General features: G+C 32.2%; 1 protein-coding gene across 1 annotated transcript in view; it reads left to right on the top strand.

Moving 5' to 3' along the window:
• Positions 1 to 7,076: 7,076 nt before the first annotated feature.
• A1CF (APOBEC1 complementation factor) overlaps positions 7,077 to 20,501 on the top strand; it is a 46,527-nt gene continuing 33,102 nt past the window's right edge. The window contains exon 1 of the mRNA XM_011361645.1: positions 7,077 to 7,175. Coding sequence (XP_011359947.1) covers positions 7,077 to 7,175 — 99 coding nt within the window. The remainder of the gene's footprint in view (positions 7,176 to 20,501) is intronic.

Genomic DNA, 20,501 nt, shown 5'->3' with positions numbered 1-20,501 from the left:
ACAGTCCATGAGTCTCTGTTTGTCCTGCTCATTTGTTGCTTTTAGGTTTATATCCCATATATAAGTGATATCATGTGATTTTCAACTTTTTCTGTCTGGCTTATTTCACTTAGCATGATTATCTCGAGGTCCATCCATGTTGTCACATATGGTTAGCAGTTAGGAAAACATTTTTTCATTAGAAATTATAAAAGTGTAGACAAGACAATTATAAGAGAATTTTTAAATTATTTCTCGTTTTTCTATAATCAAGTCTCTATCTTTCTTCAATAAATTTTTTTCTTTTTTAGTAAAAGTTTTATATATCCATCCCTTCTCTTTGGAAGGTGAAATGAATTTGATTACTCTCCATTGTTTTGTTTTGTTTGACATTTAACATGTACAGACTGGAGCTTAATTCAGCAGTTCTAAACTCAGTTGCATACTATGACCTGAGAGGTTTTAAAGCATACCATTTCTTGGGCCCCACTCCAGACCAGTTAAATCAGAATTCCTCTGGGTGTGGGAAGGTGATGCCCAAGTACAGGTGATTATAATGCGAGGCCAGATAGGGAGTCTGTTCTTTCTCAACAGCTCCTGCATCTCATACCTGTTGTCAACTGGTGTTGACTAGTGCTATTCTTAAATAATCTAGCTCTAGGTTGGAGTATGTTTTAATAGTGGTACAGTATTTTAAGGATAAGGTCCTGTGTAGCAAGATATTGCAAGTCACAGTTAAGAAATTCACTGAAACTGGACACACACTGAACAGAAGATTAGAGTAAAGTTGTTTTTCAGAGCATGATAAAAATAGAGAGAGAGATTTAACAGAGTGAATATTATTTGCTAAAATTTAGGAATGCTTTTGGTGAAATCTCAAAGTCCTGTTTCGACAAGACGTGCATAGGTTAATGCTTCTCTCCTATCTTTTCTTGTGTAATTCACAGTTTGAAGCTAAATTTTAGAGATTTAAAGGCTCCTTATTGATATTTAAAGGTCATTTTAAACAAATAAATGGTAAAATTATTTTTGAAGCAGACAAAATTGTCCCTCTATAATATCTACTTAATGAGAATGTTAAAAAGCAGGAAGTGTTTCCACTGCACCAAAAATTATACAATTTTTAAACATACTTTTAAAATGATAAATTTATTTTTCATTCTATTTGAAATCACTTATTCCTCAAATGAAACAAAAAAAAAATAAAATATTTCTTGCTGTCAGGATTGTTTTGCAAGAATGATGATCAGAAGGGCCAGAAGAAGGTGCTTAACTTTCCCAAGATTTGGGGTAAATTTTGGATAACTTTTTCTTTTCAAATGAGATTGTGTGCAATTTCTGATTTTGAATTATTAAGAAAAGAAAGTTGGGAAATCGTGGCTCCTCACTTATTTAGTTCAGATGTGTGTAGGTGTGCGTGCATGCATGCAAGCACATACACAAGGACATATACAAAAATTGCAATATAATCATTTGTCTATTATACACCTGCTGGTCTTTTTTGCTAATATATTCTAGTTCAACAGCTTCAATAATATTTTTCTCTGGTATTGTTATGTTTTTTTCAATAGATATTTTTACTATGGTACAATTTTCCCCAGTGTCTTAGGTTTTGCTGTTTTGAATTATTCTATTTAGGACTTGGAGTGACTCTAAATAGGATAGTTTATAGATTTAAATATAATTAAACTGTAATCAAAGTACTAGCTGGCCCTATACATCTTTGCAAAAATAACAATTTCTTTAGAAAGTCTGTAAGTACTTTATAAAGTACATTACCTCTCTACAACAGTTAATACCTTGTCTTAAAAGTATAATATACCTACTAGATGGAATCAGTAACTTCTTTAGCCAGTGTTGTCATGAAGGGAGCAAGAGAGAGCGAGCAAAGTAGAGGATAAAAAATAGAAGAGAGTAAGAGACAGGAGAAGAAAAAAAGGAGTTCTATGGCATTTGAAGGTGGAGATAGAGGAGAGAAATAAAACCCTGCTCCCAAAACAACTGTGTTTTGTGCCCATGAGAAGTACCAGTGGCTCTGGTTATGCAACACTGTACTACTCCTTTGGATGTTTGGTCCATAGTTGACTTCCTCCTCTCAGGCTATCTACAATCCAGAGAGCTAACAATAAATGGGAAGAAGGAAACACTTTAATAGAAATTCACATGAAATCCAAGTCAGATCCTGCCAAGTGATACATCACTCAGTCACCTCTGAAGACTCTACGCTCATGCCCAGGAGTGATGTTTCAGTTAGGTATGACAAAGTGCATAACGAGGCTGGCAATGACTATGTGTCCATTTTAGACTGTGTCAAAAAGGCGTCAGATCCTGAATATGTCCAAGTGAACCATCAGACTGTCTACCCACCCCACCACTCAAAAGAGCTATTATACTAGTTCATTTTTATCCCAGCAAAGAGGCTAAATTACCAGAGTGCTTTAAAAGATCAAGACCAACAGTTCCTATGGAAGAGAATGCAGACTCACAGTATCACCTTCATCAGTTTCATCATGATGTCACATGTTCCTCACAGCAACAGTTCAAGGGAACTTGGTTAGACATTAAATCTCTCTTCTCCCCCTCCTGCCACTTGCCTATTTTTGTAAAGTAAGGAAACTGAGAAGTCAAATTTAGTAATTAAAAGCATGGAGTCTGGCCCTGAGCTACCTAGATTCAAACTATGGGTCTGCCACTAACTATCTGAATAACCCTGGGCTCGTGAACTTCTCCAACTTGGTTTATTACCTATATCACAGGAATGATAAATCCTGCCCCAATGAATTTTAATGAGAATTAAGTGAATTACACTTAAAGTTTTTAGAACATAGCATATAGAAATTGTTCAGTAAATGTTAGTTATACGTATTTTCCTTCTTATTTGAAACCTTTTCAAATTTTGCCAAATAGGTAAAACCAAGCTATCTAGGTTTTTTGTTTTCATTTGCTTTTTCTGATCATGAAAGACAATGCCCATAGTTAAATAAGTTTATAAACTAGTTTTATTTTTTTCTCTGAATTGATTGTTCATGTCCTTTGCTCATCTGCCCGCTGATTTGTTTCTTTATATATGACAGACATTAATTCTTTGTATACTGTATAAATAGCAATTATTCTCTTTCAGTCTGTGGCTTCTTTTTAACTTTATTTTGTCATTACAGATGTTTTTAATTTTTATGTAGTCAAATCTTTTAGTCTTTTTATTTTTTACTTGTGGCTCTTGATATGTTTGGTTAGGAAGACCTTCGGCATCACAAATTTATAAAAATATTCTCCAATATTTTCTTCTAGTAGTTATACAATATTTTTAAAGGTTATTTCTGTAATCCACTTAGAATTTTAGTATGTGTTGTGAGATAGTATACCAACTTTATTTTTTTATCAACTTGTCTATGATCTCCTTTTAACTCAAAACAGCACCTATTGGCAAATTTCGGTATAAACAAAACTATGGGTCTAGACCTTTTTTTTCCATTCCATTAATTTACTTGCCTACTCCTGTGCCTGTTTTAATTTTAACTTTGATCAAGCTGGTTCCAAACAATTCTATACTTTCAATACATGTGGCATTTAGTGCACATTTTTTTTCTCCCAGATTAACTTTAGAATCAACTTTTCAAATTTCAAAATAATTTTATTGAAATTTAAATTGGTATTGAATTAGATTAATAGTTTTGGAAGAACTGATAGTTTTATGATAATACTTCCATTTATGCAGGCTTTTACATCCTTCAGTAAAATTTTAACATTTTCTTCATATAGCTTTTGGATATTTTGTATTAAGTTTATTCTTATTTACTTTATAAGTTTTGTTTATACTGTTCAGATGTTCTCATTACATTTCTGTTATGTACTGTTCTGTTACATTCATTTTATAACTGTCCTTTTGTAGTATTCTTTTATTAGTTCTAATAGTTTTGTATAGTTGATTTGTTTATAATGAAAATGAATGATTGCAGTGTTGCACTATTGAACAAGATGTTTGGCTCATGTTTCTGATAGATGGTCTTTATCAATTTAAGGATGTTTTATCCTATTGCTAACTTACTAAGAATTTGTTTGTTTTTTAAACCAATAATGTGTTTTGAAGTTTATCAAGTACCACTTTTACATTTACTGAGATGATATATTTTTCTTTTTTTTATAAATGAAGTAGTTAAACTACTGGACTCACTAATGTTGAACAATCTTCTTATTCCTGTAATAAACTCATCATGATTGTTATATATTAGTATTTTGATATTTTGCTATATGCAGTTTATATCCATATTAAATGTGAAATTGGTCTAATTTTCTGTTTTGTGATAATTTTTCTGGCTTTGTATCAGAGATATGGTAAGTCTATAGATAATTTCGTAAGTGTTTTATTTTTCTATTTTTTTTCTATACTTCAAAGGCTTTATATAACAAAAGGATTATATTTCTTAAGTGAATTGTATAACTTGCTTATTAAAACCATTTGGACTTTGTGTTATTAGGGAGGAGAACATTGAATTTTTCAATATACTAGTTTATTCAAATTTTTAACTCATCTGGAGGTAATCTTAAGAATTCATGCTTTTTGGGTAATTATCTACTGCATCTACAATCTTTAATATTGATAAAAATATTTTTAAGTCTCTTGACCTGTCCTTATATTCTTTTTTCCTTGTTTTTAAAATAGATTTCCTCCTTTTTACCTTGTCAAGATTGCCAGAAGTGTGCTAAGCTGCTAATCTTTTCAATCAGCTCTTACATTTATCAAGTCTATTGGTTTTTTCTGTTTTGTTACTTTAATTTGTTTAAATTTCTCTAGTCTATTTGGTTTTTTCCTAGCTCCTTGAGTTGAATGCTTATATTATTTTCAGCATTTTTCTGTTTTCTAATAAATGATGAACAGTTTCCTCAGAATAGATTCTCAGCCATATCTCATAGTTTTTGAGATGATTTGTTTTTGTTGATGTTCATTTATTAATGTAACTCATTTTTTAATTATTAGAGTAAGAGCTGTATGTTATAAAAAGCTAAAAATAGTCAAATAAACAAGAATGATAAATATAATTTATTAATCTACTACCCAGGTATAACCAGTTAGCCTTTCACAATCAGTCTTTATTAAACAAAATCAGACTATACATTCTGTTTCGTAGCCTTCCTTTTCTACTTGATTATATTTCACAAATATATATCTGAATCATTACATTTTCTACCATAACGTCAACATTATTAGCTGCACTGTACTACTGCTTATCTAAATCTTTCTTCATCACTGAAAATTTAGGTTGTGTCTAACTTTCATCGCAGCACTAAGATGCTCTATGAAAGACACACACAGACTCGGGACCTTAAGGATTTTTCCAATTAAAAAATATAAACAAATGAAATAACTAATTATTAAAGCCATATGAAAGAGGTTAAGATAATGAATTCAAAACTACATTTCTCTTTACTTCAGACAATTGCTAGAAAGAATAACTATCCAGAGAACTCCAGATGATGGCTAAGATGAATCAAAGAAACAGATAAGGAACAAAAAGGGAATATTTCTTGAGCACCTTCTGTATGCCAAGCACCATGTTAGGTGACCTCATATCCATTATTTGATTGATTTAATCCTTTGTTAAAATACAAAAACAAACAAAAAAACTTCAAGTTAGATATCAGTGCACCTATTATTTTCTTAGAACTGGAAACAGGGTCTCACAAAAGTTCGAATCCTGGTGGCAGAACTGAAATTTAAATCCAAGCCTGTCCTTCTCTAAAACTGTGGAAGCTACTAAAGTAAAATAAATATATCTACTATGAAGAAATTTAATTTCTTTTATTTTGGGCCTTAAAGGATCAAAATTGATCAGGACCAAATTAATGTATGATTCATTACTAATGATTTAGTAACGAAGAAGGGATTCTGGTTAATTTCCTTTTTCTTTTTTTGCTGACATATTCTATAAAATAAGATGCCACATATTGGAACTTTGTGTGATGTTTTTATGGCTACATATTGGAATTTTATGTATGCATATATTCTATTAATTTTGCTATGGTTCATGATGCATGAACAAATAAAGAGCTATCACATTAATTCACTACCAAAATAAACTTAAGACCAATTGTAAACATTTTTTCAAAGAGAATATTAGGGCTAATCTATATTTTGCAAAGTAATGCAAAGTAATAATTAATTAGCATCAGCTGGCAAATGCATAAACTAAACCTTCAATAAGGCCATACTTTTGCTCTGGAAATTCATAAATTTGAACAACCATCACATTGGGAATGGAGTTCAAATCCTGTTCTCAAATAGAAAGTCTAGACCAGAAAATGCTAAAGTTGCAATATTTATCTACATACATAAACATGGACATATGTAAACTTTCATAATTTCTTAGATTTTTACCAAGGGCTTCATGTCCTCTACTGAGTGGTCTATCTGGTATGTGATTTAGGTTTTAGTAGGCCTTTCTAACACCACTCAAAAGAATCTACTCTTCTTGTTTTGTTAAAACCCCAGTGACATTTTTATTACATAAAGTAGTTTATATGATGCCTTCTGTATATATCACCAGGACACTCTGTTTTATAAATTATCTTTGGAAAGTAAGTAGTTAAATGTCTTAGTTAACACATAAAATAGATAAGTGAAACTCTCAGGATTTTGATACTTTACACGACTTGATTTGTTTTAGTAACAGTGCCCTCTTCCCACATCTGTGAGGACCATTCTGTACATTCTTTTATTATTATTAAACTTATTGTTTCAGTTGGCAAGAGCTAACTTGTTTTTGAGCCTCTGGTGACATTCTGAGATCACTGGATGGAGAATCACTGATCTGCATTCTAATCGGACAAAGGATATTAATCATTTTTTTCTTTTAAATTTCAACTGAAATTGAACATCTATAAAAACTCTTTTTTAATGAGGACATTTAACTGGCCTTGTCTGTGTGTGGCTATTAATTGCTCTAATCTTAATGACTCATTTATAGAGAATGTTTCCTAAAGCTGTCTTTCATGAAAAGGACAAGTTTAGACTTGGCAACAACAATTTACTTAATTTATCTTAAATTTGGTTTCAGTGAGCAACCTTAATTAACCTGATTTTTTGCTGATAATCACTCTCAATGGAATCAAATCACAAATCCGGGGATGGATTGAGCGGCACCCAGAAGGAAGCAGCCCTTCGCGCACTGGTCCAGCGCACAGGATATAGCTTGGTCCAGGTAGGAACTTCTTGTGACATCTGCTGAGACCCACCACTGAATTCACAGAGTGGTGAGATACAAAAATGGGAACGGTCAGTCGTATAACTCTTTATATGGATGCTCCTTTCCAGTGGGTAAAGAGATTGCATCATTTCAGTTTTGTAGGTGACCCTGCAGGTGATATTCTTCCTACTCTGGGCTATCAATTCAACTTTGTCATTTGAAAGCAGAATTGGTGTCCACAGTCATAGAGATTATCACAATTTTGAAAGGCCATTTTAGTAAATGAAAAGGCAGCTGGAGTTTATCACCCAAAGCTGTCTGTGAAATAGAACCAAGCTAGTGTTTCAAGAATCAGTGAACAAACTATCCAGGCAGCAAGTAGTCTTAGTTTCCAGAGAGATCACTGCAGATGTGAGAACACTTCTAGATGTGGGATCCAAGGTCTGCTGATTTGGCCAGCCTAGCTATTCCAAGAATTTTTCTCATAATACCTACCCAATAGTTTAGGATAATGTAATGATTTTTCTCCATGTTCAGCATTTTTGAAAGGGAAAAATATATCCTAAACTGTCTCTTCATAGATGTTGGTTAAGAATTATCGGTATGTTACTTTCTTTATGATAACCTCCTTTAGAGATTTTATGATACATTAAAAAGCAAACAAGTATTAGACATGTAAGTGATCTTATTTGAAGTACTGTTGCTTTTTTTTTTTTACAGTAAACCAAAGTATTTTCACCCGTTATAATTTTCCAACTTTAAAATCTGTGGTTGTTATAAATACCAATATCATATGTGGATAACAATAAAATAGACAACAGTGTTCTTTTATTACATGTTACTTTGTCACATTGTTGCAAAATGTACTAAATTTAGTTTTCAACTAATCTTATAAGTCAAGGCATGCTTTGTCAGAGATAATATAATGATCAGTTATTTCTAATTCTTCACCTTAATGAAGAGTATTTATTTAGACTTTAAGATTTCAGAAAGTATTATTTCACAGTAGACTTTCCAAAGTTTTATTTAAGACAAGGGAACAACTAATGTATTATTACTTTTTAAATACTTAATAAAAGTCAAATTATTCTAGGATCATTGATAAACTTTTAATGTTTTCGTCTCCAAATTTAATGTACTTCAAAATGAACGACTGATTGAAGTATTTTTGTGCAGGCTTCTGCCACATAAAGTGGTGTTTTATAATTCAGAGTAAATCCTATAGAGTTGACGGTCTATAAATCAGATACTCTTAGAATAATTTGCATATGCTCAGGTACAGTTGAAAGTGTTTCCCCTCCCTCTTTTATAATCAATATTTGATGTATAAAATCAAAAATTGTTTTCAAATCAGTTATTTTAAACTTCTTTGTATCTGAAACATTCATGCAAACACAGTAGTAGTGGAAAGCACTTAAACCCTTTTGAAACTTGTCAATATTTATATATAAGTGTGTTCACCTTCTGGAAATAAATCTCTAGTAATCCAAAATATAATGATAGAAATATATATATATATAAACCTGTCTAGTGTGACATTGTTTATAATACCTCAATATATCAAACCTAAATGTATAAAAGGAAATTATTAAATATGAATATATAATCATTACAGACAACAAGCAAAATTTTATGAGATATAATCCTAAAACAATATAAATTGTTCATTTAATTTTATTCTGGGAACTGGTTTTCCCCAAATAAAATTTAGGGCAAATCTCATGGCGTTTCTGATAACTTTTAGACAATAAAAGATCCTCCACTAAATATGTCTAGTCCAGTATAACAAAAACTTAACTTTATTCGAAGTTATAGCTATTTCCCTTTTCCAACTGTGTCAGAGTGGAGTGCAACTTCTTTTCTATATTTCCTCCTTTATGCTTTTAGAAGCATAGTTCTCTCCACCGGTTTGCTAACTATAATTCCTGACTCCAAGTTGAAACAGAAGGGAGGAATAAAAGCAAAGGAAAAGGGACAGGAAATTTCTTCCATGACGGATATTGGCACTAGGCTGTCTGGACCTGGCACGTAAAACTCTGGTACATAAAGCTCATGGGATAGTTTGCAGGCTCACCAGAGACATCCTTAAGTCCATGGTTGGAGAATCTCTCACGGCTACACTCTCCTCTGGCTGGCCACTTGCCTGAGCCTCAGTCTCCTCTGCAGAGCTCTTTTTGATGTCCCAAATAGCCATCTTAGAGAAGATGAAAAATAACTCCTGATTCCTATATGTGGCCACTCTAGTCCCCTGGAAATGCTTACACATTCTCTGACCCATCAAAATCTAGAAGCATAAGTGACAAAGCAACCAGCTCTCCTTCCCACCAACATCAAAGCAGCAGGCCAACCCACTGCCCCCCAGTAGATATCTCAGGAGTAAGTTAGACCCACCAGGCTAGTGTGTTCCCAAATGCAGAGAATACGAATTAATCTCTCTACTGGTTAGAATGAGGAAGCACCTTGCAGTTCCTCCCAATTTACAACACACCAGCAGTGCTCTCCAAATATCTTTGAATAAACTCCAAAAATTTCTCTTAACTCTTCAATCTCTTTTTCTAAACTTGGGTGTGGAAGAGAGGGCAATGGGTGTTCAGTTATTCAGTTAAGAATGCAAAACACTTTCCTCTACCTCCTTGTTCTGCTTTGTGGTCCAGTGACTTGATTTTATATCCCAATCAGAGGCAAAACAGTCTCATTCTATCTTAAAACACCGTTACAAATGAAATAGTATTCAGTCATTAAGCGATCATTTAAAAAATTCTGCAGGACAGAAAAGTGTTATTATCACAGCTATGTAAAAATCTGCAAATCACAATATTTTAAAAAAGAGATGCAAACAACAATGGAGATCATTTTATAAACCTAACGCTATGATTAAAAAACATTTTCATTATAAAAGAAAAACACTAACAGGACTATGTTATCTTTATAATTTAAAATGTTTTTAAAAAAACTAAAAATATATGGCCAATCTGCATATTACTTTGCTCTTATATATTCAATTACATTCAGAAAATTTTAATGAGGATTTATATCAGAAGTTAATATAACAAAATAATAGTAAATATTTATTGGACACATTCTAATTGCTTTGTATATATTAACTTATTCCATCCTTAAAACTGCACTATGAGGTAGCTACTACGATCATCTCCAATTTCCAGATAAGGAAAACAAGGAGTTTATGTAGCTTGCCCAAGATTTATAGGCTATAATTCCACTGCTATTGGCCAAAATTTCTGACAAAATTTACAGAACTAAAAACTGCTATAATGTTATCTCTAAGATTGTGATTTTAGAGGTTAGCATGTTAGGGCATGCTAAAAATATTTTGTTGAGCCTAAACTTTGTAACTTAATTAAGTAATACTTATCCATCAGCAGAATAACTATTGGATCAGAAATTCTCTAATAATGTAGAAATCTAAAATTCTAAAACCTAGTTATCTAGATCTAAAGCCTCTAATCAAGTTGTAAATACACACATGACACTCAGTTCAATCATTTTGAGTGAATTGGAAAATCCTTCCTGATTTCAGCTGCAAAGTATTGAAAATCACCCAACACTTAAAATCAGAGACTGGTTGAGACTGGTCTCTTCCACATACAAGTTGTATGATTTTGAACAAATTCTTCAGCTGCCCTAGGGTTTAATTTCCCACAGCATTGACTAGGAACCCCCACTCTCTCAGTCATGATTTTGTGATCTACCTTCTGCTTAATCTAGTTATTGGTCAGCTAATTGGATTAATTGGCTAGAAAAGAAGGCCAACATGCACTGAAATACAAGTCTCAAAATCTTTGTAACTGAGGGAAAACCATTTAGCCTTCTCAATTCTTAAGTCTTTCTACGCTAGATTAAAGAATAATATTATTTTCAAAAAAAAAAAGAGGGCAACATCAAGTTTACTTTTTTAAAATCCTCTGTACAAAAAATGAAGATAAACATTTTAATACAATCAAGGGAATATACGCATTTCAAATTGTATGGTTTTTGCTAAATTTGGGTTTGACAGATTAATTTCTGTTATATCTTTGCAGTCTCTGATACTGAGTGTTGAATACTTGCAAAACAAGAATTAGAAAAAATAGGTAATGAATTTGTGCTCCCTTATCACTAGCAGGACAAATACAGCTGTCAAAAATAGGATTTTGCAGGTTACTTAATAACATGAGCCAGTCTGTTATATTACAACTGATGCAACAGCACATCATTGTAAAAGTTTGAAAATATACTTTGCGATATCATTTTTATATAATTGGATATTTTTAGATAGTGATAGCTAAAAATTTTTATTAAATTACTTGAGATTAAAGAAACTGAATGCAATTCCCTGAATATAGTAGACATTTCGTAAGTATTATTGATAAAAAATTATGCAATGTTGACAAGTTAAATTTTCAACTTCATAGATGCATCATGCCACATAGAAATATTTTGAAAGCGTGCTGCAATGTTAACTTGTAAAAAGTTCTTGTCTCCAGGCAATGGAATTACATAGGGTGTTCTTCTCCTCTACTTTTTCACTCTTAACTATATGTCTCATCTTTTACAAAACTAGCATATATTTCTTTGAGAGTCAAAAAAAAAAAATCACATGATGATGATTCTTTCCTCAAGAATGCATCAATGATGCAAGTCATAAACTCTACAACACGTGATGTTCCTTCCATCTGCAATTTCTCCTTAGAACTAGAAAAACATTCTTCATAGATGAGCATTTTCAGAAAGCTTTCCACCCAACGTGGGGTTAAATTACACAAATTTTAAACCTACTAAAACTAAAGCCAAACATACATTTAATACAGATAACCTTCAAGTAGTCTAAGTATTTTTTAAAAAGTAGACTCAGAATATTTCTATATTATTTTGAAATAATTTAAAATATGGTATCCATTAGCACTATTTGTCCAGTTATCCTGTTGATAATCTACTTTCTAAAAATCATTACAACACAATACATTTTTATGAAGTATGATACTCCCATTGCTTTCTTAATCCAATGGTTGTTCTTAATAAACATGAAGGGTTTTGATTATATATTTGCTTTTCTGTTTTATTTTCTTAGTCCCTATTATTGAACACAATCTGTTGGTTGGTATGAGACCTTGGCATTGTAGAAGATATAATGCCTGACCTAAAATGCATATAAAGTAGTTGCAATGAAAATAAATGTACCCCAAATTAAAACTGACAACATAAGCCTGCTCTGAATGAACAATACTGATGTGGCTGCTACCTTTCTGTTTTAAGCCTTAAAACTGACCATACTCTTAGACCTAAGGAATGAGGATAAATATTTAGACATAAAGATGTTCATAATAGTAGAATTTATGTTTAAAAATTAACATAACCTAAATATCCAATAAAATATTACCAGTCACTAAAATATGATCACTCTTATATTTCCAAATTATATAGTCATGTAAAACTAATTTCGAAGAAAAATGGAGAAGTGTCCAAATTTTAATTAATGTTTACTGAAAAATCTGAATGTAAAACTGTATATATCAATTTCCAAATATTTTAAGAAATTATTCAAATGCAATAAAAATATTAGAAAATAATAAAATGTAATCTCTGGGCTATTTTTTCTTCCTTATTGCTCTTATTTTCCAAACTTTCTACAATGATTATAAATTATTTTTATTATGAGGAAAAATCTCATAAAGTGGAAAATTTTTCTATGGAGCATTCACTTCAGAGTAGAAAAATTGGGAAAATTTCATGGAGAAACCTTTATTATTAAAGTTGGCTGATATGCACCTGGGTTCATTAGGCTATTCTTTTTAATTCTTTATATGTTTGAATTTCAAACTGACATAGTCCAATCCTTTTGTTTTACCATTAGAAAACCAGCCCCCGAGTTTTACAACTCAGTAGAGACATAAGCCAGAGGTCTGCAAACTATGACCCATGACTCAAACGTGGCTACAACCTGTTTTTGTAATGATTGTAAGCAATGAAAAGTTTTCGCATTTTTTAAGGCTTTTTTTTTTTTTTTAAGCCTTTTAAAATATCAACTATCTGGCCTTTTTCAGAAAATTTGTTGACCCCAATTCTAATCCTTAATCTATATTAGAAGCTAATTCACAATTTTTAAAAAAAATTCCTACCATTGCTTAATCAAAACATTTGTAAAGTATATGACCCCTTGAGCAGTGATGTTGGTGTGTCTTAAATTTAAAATTCAATTAGATTACAGCAGATAAATAAGAGAAATAGTGGTTTGATCCATCTCTTCTTTAAATCAGCCATCAGCCTGGTTTCCTGGGAATAATTTCCTCAAAATAGAAACAAAATACAGTCTCTAATTCCTACCCCTCAAACTTTTCTTTCCATGTATGTTCTCTTACATGGAATTTCAATACAACTATTTTTTTTTAATTCTAAAATTCTTCAACCGATACGTACAAGCTATAAGGTACAAAGGATGGTGCTAGGTCAACATAAACCTGATTATTTCTCAAATTGCAATTTTTTTCCCTACGAATAATGCAATAAAAATAAATAACTTTGGGCCTCAGTGTTTACAATTGGCTTCATCTAGATTAGCTCAGCAAGAGGCAGATGGAAAAACACTGTGGCACTGGCATTCTTTTCCAAGCACCACACAAAAATCCTAGGGACAGAAATAGGAATTTGACTTCACAGTGAAATATAGCTCCTGGGTCCTACTTTTTCTTCTTTTGCCTGGTCTCACCACCTGCTCATGTCTCTGCTACCCAAGGACTTAGGTTATTCACCAAGTGCATGAATACTAATTCTTTAAATAGGAAGACTAAGAATGAGAACAAGATGGGACCAGCAAACCATCACAGACACGTGTTTCCCTAAGCTTATCACTCCATCCACCCACAGGCCAACTTAATTTTAAAGTTCAGAAAAGCCTTGTTTCCGCTAGCCAGAAATGCCATAGCATGGTGTGGAAGACGCCAAATGAAGGAACAGTTCTGTGAATGCTCTTGTGGAAAATGTGTGTGCCTGACATTGATGGGAACTTCAGCATCCCAAGAGATAGAAATACATTCCAGAAGCTATTTTCCAACAGCAATGAATTCTTCCACAAATAGCCTAATAGAGAGTTGGTTTTGAGGTCTCCACCGTAAAGTTCAAAATCTTTGCAAACTATGTATTATAGTGCTTTCCTTAAAACTAGAATCACATGAGGTTTTCCATTTTATCAGCTTAAAAATCTGTGTGAACATCATGACTTAAATACACAGAAGCATGGTCAGCTCTTTTGGACTTTAGACTTTGCTTTCAGGCAACTTTGTTGTTTTTTTTTAATTGTTACCTGTTTAATACTGATCAGCAACCAAAAATAAGTGACTCTTCATCTTCAGATCCTAAAAGCTTATCGTTATAAAATGCAAAGATAGATTTCTGACATAGGCTAAGGAGTAAAAAAGTGAGATTACAAAGCCATACAATTACAGATTTGCAAGGACTTCAGCAGCTGTGTTCTTTTTAACATTGTTTCAGAGGTGCCTGGAGAGAGCTGAGATGACGTCAAATGGTACATTGACATAACATTAAATAACTTTAAATTTCATAGTGAAAAAATTATTCCATTTTCAAATCTCTTTCAAGCTTTCACATTGAAAAATTAGTTGTTGGAAGTATGTCTTAAACACTTCTTCAACCCCTGCTAATTTTTTAAACCTAGAAAGCAGGACGAGGGCTCAGAGTTTTTAGTAGACAATAGTGTCTAGCTAGAATTCGATCGTAATTTCCCTCTTTCGTAATTGTTTTTATACTTTTTTATGAGATATAATACTGATACTTATAAGAATAATATGTATTTTCTTTTCTGCATAAATTTCTTTAAGAAAGTGAATCAATTCAAAGATAGCCATTAAGTAATTAATGAAATAGATGTTAAGTGGATATGCAATTGGAGATACACTAATTTTTAAAATCCCTATAACACCCCTACAAAATGTCTTTAAGGATCCTATTGACTAATTCATAAAATATTCAATGAACATTTTCCCACATTTTAATATGGTGTCAAAGTGAGCCTCTCGTTCACAAGCATCCTAACACCCTCACAAGATCCTAACACCCTCACAAGATCTTTGCAATCACTTAGTCAACTCTATATCTTTATAAATGAAGAATTTAAAGTCAGGAAAGATTTAATGCCTTGCCAAGTTTCTCAACTTGTCAGAAATTTAAATTCATGAGACTATGGTAAGGAGAATAATGACTGCATAAAATTCTCACTGTGACAGATTTATGTTTCTCACCTAAAAACAAGTACATTCGATGAAATTCTCCCTGTCATATGTTGAACTAGGAAAGGGCAGGTGAGCAATTACCCAAACCAAATGTTCTTTATGTACACACACATGGATAACTGTCTTTATCTGTATGTGTACAGCTTTATATAATTTAACCAGATCTTCAACTGCTATAATACTAGTCAATTCAAAAGGCAAAAAAAAAAAGTAAATAAAGTAAATAAGTAATAAAAATTTGTATAGGTCTACTGAATAAATTATATGTGGCAAAAAGATAAAAGTCCAAAATGGATAAAGTCATCGCCAAAACTTTTACCTGGTTATTTCTTGGATGAAATTTAGAAGTTCCTGTAGATTGGACCGATGCATCAAGACACATGCCCAGAGCCAGAAGTGAGCAGTAAACACAGCAAATCCTAGTATCAAAAAAGTAAATATATGCTTTGCAGTCCATCACTATGTAAACTTTGTTGCAAAATATGAACACAGTCCCTTAGAAGTGAGTTGGCATTTTACTTGTTCTCTTATGTAGAAACACACATATCTGCTCAAAAAAATGTTTTCTGAATCTAATTTTGTGTAAACATGTTCTTGAATTTAATGTTTCCATGAATTGACAAAAAGCTTATACAAAGCTTTACAAAATACAAGTCATTTTTTAAAGCCTGTTTGTTTATGCAACTTGAGGTATTGATTTCCTAAAGCATGGTTTGCCACACATAATCCTTAAAAGCAAAGGAAAAATATTAAAAATCTTTAATTTTAAGTGTATCATTTGATAAGAAATTAGTTCTGCCTCCATAAGACAATCAATAACTTGAAATATAATTAAGACCATTTTCCTGGGCAATAGACCTTTAATAGTCTTCTGATCTGATACAGAAACATGATTCATAATTTACTAATAGGTGTTTTCATGGATGAACCAAATCATATGATTTTAAAGATCAAGTGCAAGAGCTTTGGGGAGAGTGATATGAATAGATACATTTTCAAGAGCCAAAGTCTTTTGTATCTTTCTTTGTGCATTTTGCCATAAACAAAAGCTGCCAATAATATTATTTACTTAAAATTTATTAAATCAACTATTTCCACTTAATTTTAAAAGTAAACTTTTTGTCACTTATATAAATGGAAAAGCCACAAGTTTTATGTGATAATTATATTTTTCTAATATACAATAAAATAAATGCATAACTATTAAAATAAAGCATTGGTCTATAAATTATCTAATATCTTCTCACATACCACATTTTCAAGAGACTCTAAGCTATATAATGACAAAGCTATATTTATATTTGTATATTATGTTTATGCCCTGCTTCCTTCTCGTTCTAACTATAGTTTCACATTTCTACAAATTTCAACATCCTTTTTATATCACAATTGTTATCACTCTTTCTATTTTTAGAAAAATAATATCTGGCATCCATATTACATATATTTTGCAAAGACAAAAAAAGAAAGGCTAAAAAGGGCATGCCATCTTCTACAGTATATAAGTTAAATAAATTATGCTTTCTAAAAATTCCCAGTCTAAAATAAATTTCACCAACATGAAGTCACTGATCTTAACAAGATGTGAAGGTAAAAAAACTAAATACACAAAACAGATTATTATCTTTTATATAGAATTAACGAAATGAATATTCCCATAGCCCCATCTATTGCCTTCATAAGCAGAGCCAAAGTAAAAATCACATCTAAGAGAATCCTTTTGGCATATCTTATTAAAATTCCTTTAGATTTGCCTTGAACCTATCACATAATGAGATATATAGGTGGTATATAAGTATGAAAGACATAGAAATATTGTCTAATAAGGACTTTTATCCAATCTTACAAATCAATAACTGGGAAAATACAGTATTAATTCATGAACTCCCTAGACACAGTCCAGAGAGACTTTCTCAATGCATTCACATCAACTGTGAGAACAGTCCCCAGGAGCTTGGTGACAAAATCACCATTGTGGGTATGGCCCTGGTGACTGGCATGCTTGTAAAGTCTAGAAATGCCACCTAACATGGGTATATTGTCTAGCACCTGAGAACAGGAGCAGAAATAAATACATAATCATTGGGAGGTGGATAGAACATCTGAAAGCAGTTTTATAAGGGCATACAGTTTTTCCCCTCTTGGCAAAAAAAAAAAAAAAAAACACATACACACACAAAGAGAACCACGATGGTTACAGATTTAGAATATAAAATTTCCAAAGAATCATTATAGGAATTGAAATTACTACTCAGGAGAAAACAAAAAGACAGAATGAGGGTTCATTCATTAATATCCTTCTACTTTATGAATGGGCTCATTTATGAGAGACAACACACCTTCTGGTCTCCACATTTGGTGAAGCTAAAGAAGAAAGTAGATGTGACATAACAAAATGCAGAATTATGAGGCTGGTAAGCCTAAGAAGAAAAGTTATCAGGACTTTTGAACAGTATATATGCCTGAAGTTCACCAGATCAAGAATCATAGGACCTTTATTCTAGCATTGTCATATTTAAACCAATGTGACATAGACAACTCATGTAATATCTCTGGACTCAGTTTCCTCATCTGTATAATAAATGTAGTAGGTTAATATAAAGAGCAAAGAAAAATGATGTCATGACTACAAGCATGGACTCGGGATTCAAATTGTCTTTGTCATTTACTGCTTGAATGACTTTGGACATATTCCATGCCCTGGAGTCCTGATCTATAAAAAGTAGTATCATCCACATAGGTTTGCTGAGAAGATTAAATGAGTTAACACAAGTGAAGCACTTAACACAGTGCCTGACTCAATTAGGATTAGCTGTTGTTTTAGTTGTTTGGGGTTTGTTTGTTTGTTTTTTGTTTTTGTTTTTGCTATATCTATTATGTGTAAGTAACAGAAGCTAACTTGACTAATTATACAAAAAAGGAGTTTATTAAAAGGGCATTTGTTCACAGAAACTTTGGATTTGGAGAACCAGAAACAAGGGCAAGCTTTTAGGAATGAACCCTAAAATCATATCACAAATCTGGAATGATAAGAAAATGCATCCACCATCACAGAGTTCTCAACACTGAAGTTGACACCATTATAATCTCTGCAACAGAACTTAATTTTATTTTATTATGACTATGACTGTCCTAACTGCAAGGGAAGCTAGAAAAGCAAGTCTCTGACATGTTAACTGCTTTAGGAAAAGGCAATTTTGCCCAAATTCTCCAGATGTATAAAAAGTTCTGATGTGTGACTGGAATGAAATCAGTCTGCTTGACCTTCATGCTAAGATTTATTGCTTAGAATTATTTGTTAAAAGTTGTGTGGTTTTATCCAAGAAGATGGTATACATAATCTCTTAAAGACTCTACAGTTCCATAATGAAAGGCTTAAAATATCTGACAAAAGGAACTTCCAAATACTCTTGACATATACGCTAAGTTACTAGGTAGGCTCAGCATTCAATATTTAGATTAAAACCACCGGATTTATAGATAGAATTGGGTCTTCAATTTTTAATTTACGTAGTTGAATATTTTTACCCATTTATATGTGACTAGAGAGAGTGAATGGTTTCCAAGTCTTAGACTGGGGAAAAGATAAAAGTTCACAGAGTTGAATGAATATTCCCTCATGAAAAACAAAAACCCATATTCTCTCTCTGAACTATTAATATATTTATTTGTACTGCTGGGAGAATGCATTCCACAAGAAGAACATCAGCTAGAAGGGGAAAGAGCAGTCATAACTGGGTTTATCTATTTTAAACTCTACAACTATAAAAAACTGTGCCTAAAATACCAGCAATCCAGCTCCCAACTGTCCTTCCCATGTGATGGACAGCTATTCTGACCCCATGACTAATGCCCAGTGCCCGTCTTAAACTGGCCTGAACCTTGATCACTGGTACATTCTCAGCCCAGTGGGTGGTTCAGAGAGCACATCTCCCCTGGCGCATAAACTTCATGGCATCTCTGAACTAGTCAGAGTCTTTGTGATCCCAAAAAATATTCTTGGAGAAACTATTTCAAGTGTTTATAGAAACCATTTGAAGACAATTAATAAGCTTTCCTGTCCAATTATTTTGGCTGGTGAGCAGATGACTCCTTCTATACACATGATATGCACAAAATAGTTTGGTGACATTTTCAGCAATTATACCAAGAAAGTTGAAGGGAAAAAAAAAAACTTCAATATGCTCATTGCCTATTTATTTTCAAACTATTAGACAAAACTTTCAAATCAGAAATTCTGGAATAATCATTTTACTATTACGGGATGAAAGTTTGGTTTCCTCAACCTGAAGAGTAAAAATACTGCCAGATTCATTCTAAGTTTTTTTCCAATAACCTATTGAATAGTATATGTCTAGACATTTAAGATATACATACAGAAATGGCCTCAGAGAGATCACCATCAACCAAATGGAGAGAGTTGACCCAGGGAGGCAAACTATAGTCTGGGAATCAAAATATGCCTCTCTGTAAGCAGCAGATGTAATGTTCTCCCCTCAAAAATTGTGTGATAAAATAATTGGAAATTGAAAACGATTTCAAATGCAGCAGAAAGTTTGCAACTTAATGGTATGATAAAAATCTTTCATAAATAAGTATTTAAATGTATGAATCTATGACAAGTATTAGGCTTTCATATAACAAGGCAACAAAATGAGAATTAAGCTGATGGATTCTGAAACCAGAATGCCTGGGTTCAAATCTTCATTTCACTTCCCAACCACATAATTTTAGCAAATTACTTAAATCTCTCTGGGCTTAGTAAGTCTTTGTAAAATAGGGATAGTAACCCATGACATTGAGGATAAGAACAGTATCTGACATATAGCAAGTATTTTATAGGTATGTTTAAAAAAAAATAAAAGTAAACAAAATCCTTACTATATCTGTAAAAATATCAAATTTATAATTTAGGAAATTCTTGCCTGAGATACCAATTGGATTCCTAAGGGTTTGTTTTTTTTTTTTTTTTTCTATAAGTATAAAATATTTTCTTTCCCAGATTTCTCAGAAATACCAAAATTTTGCTAATGGATAATCATGCAAGAGTATAGAGGAAGAAAATAGTATAGGAACTCCTGAGGTAAATATTTAAATA

This window comes from Pteropus vampyrus, unplaced genomic scaffold, assembly GCF_000151845.1.
Source record: "Pteropus vampyrus isolate Shadow unplaced genomic scaffold, Pvam_2.0 Scaffold68, whole genome shotgun sequence".
Taxonomy (NCBI): domain Eukaryota; kingdom Metazoa; phylum Chordata; class Mammalia; order Chiroptera; family Pteropodidae; genus Pteropus; species Pteropus vampyrus.
The sequence above is the reverse complement of the archived record's forward strand: the minus strand, read 5'-3'. Positions and strand labels throughout refer to the sequence as shown.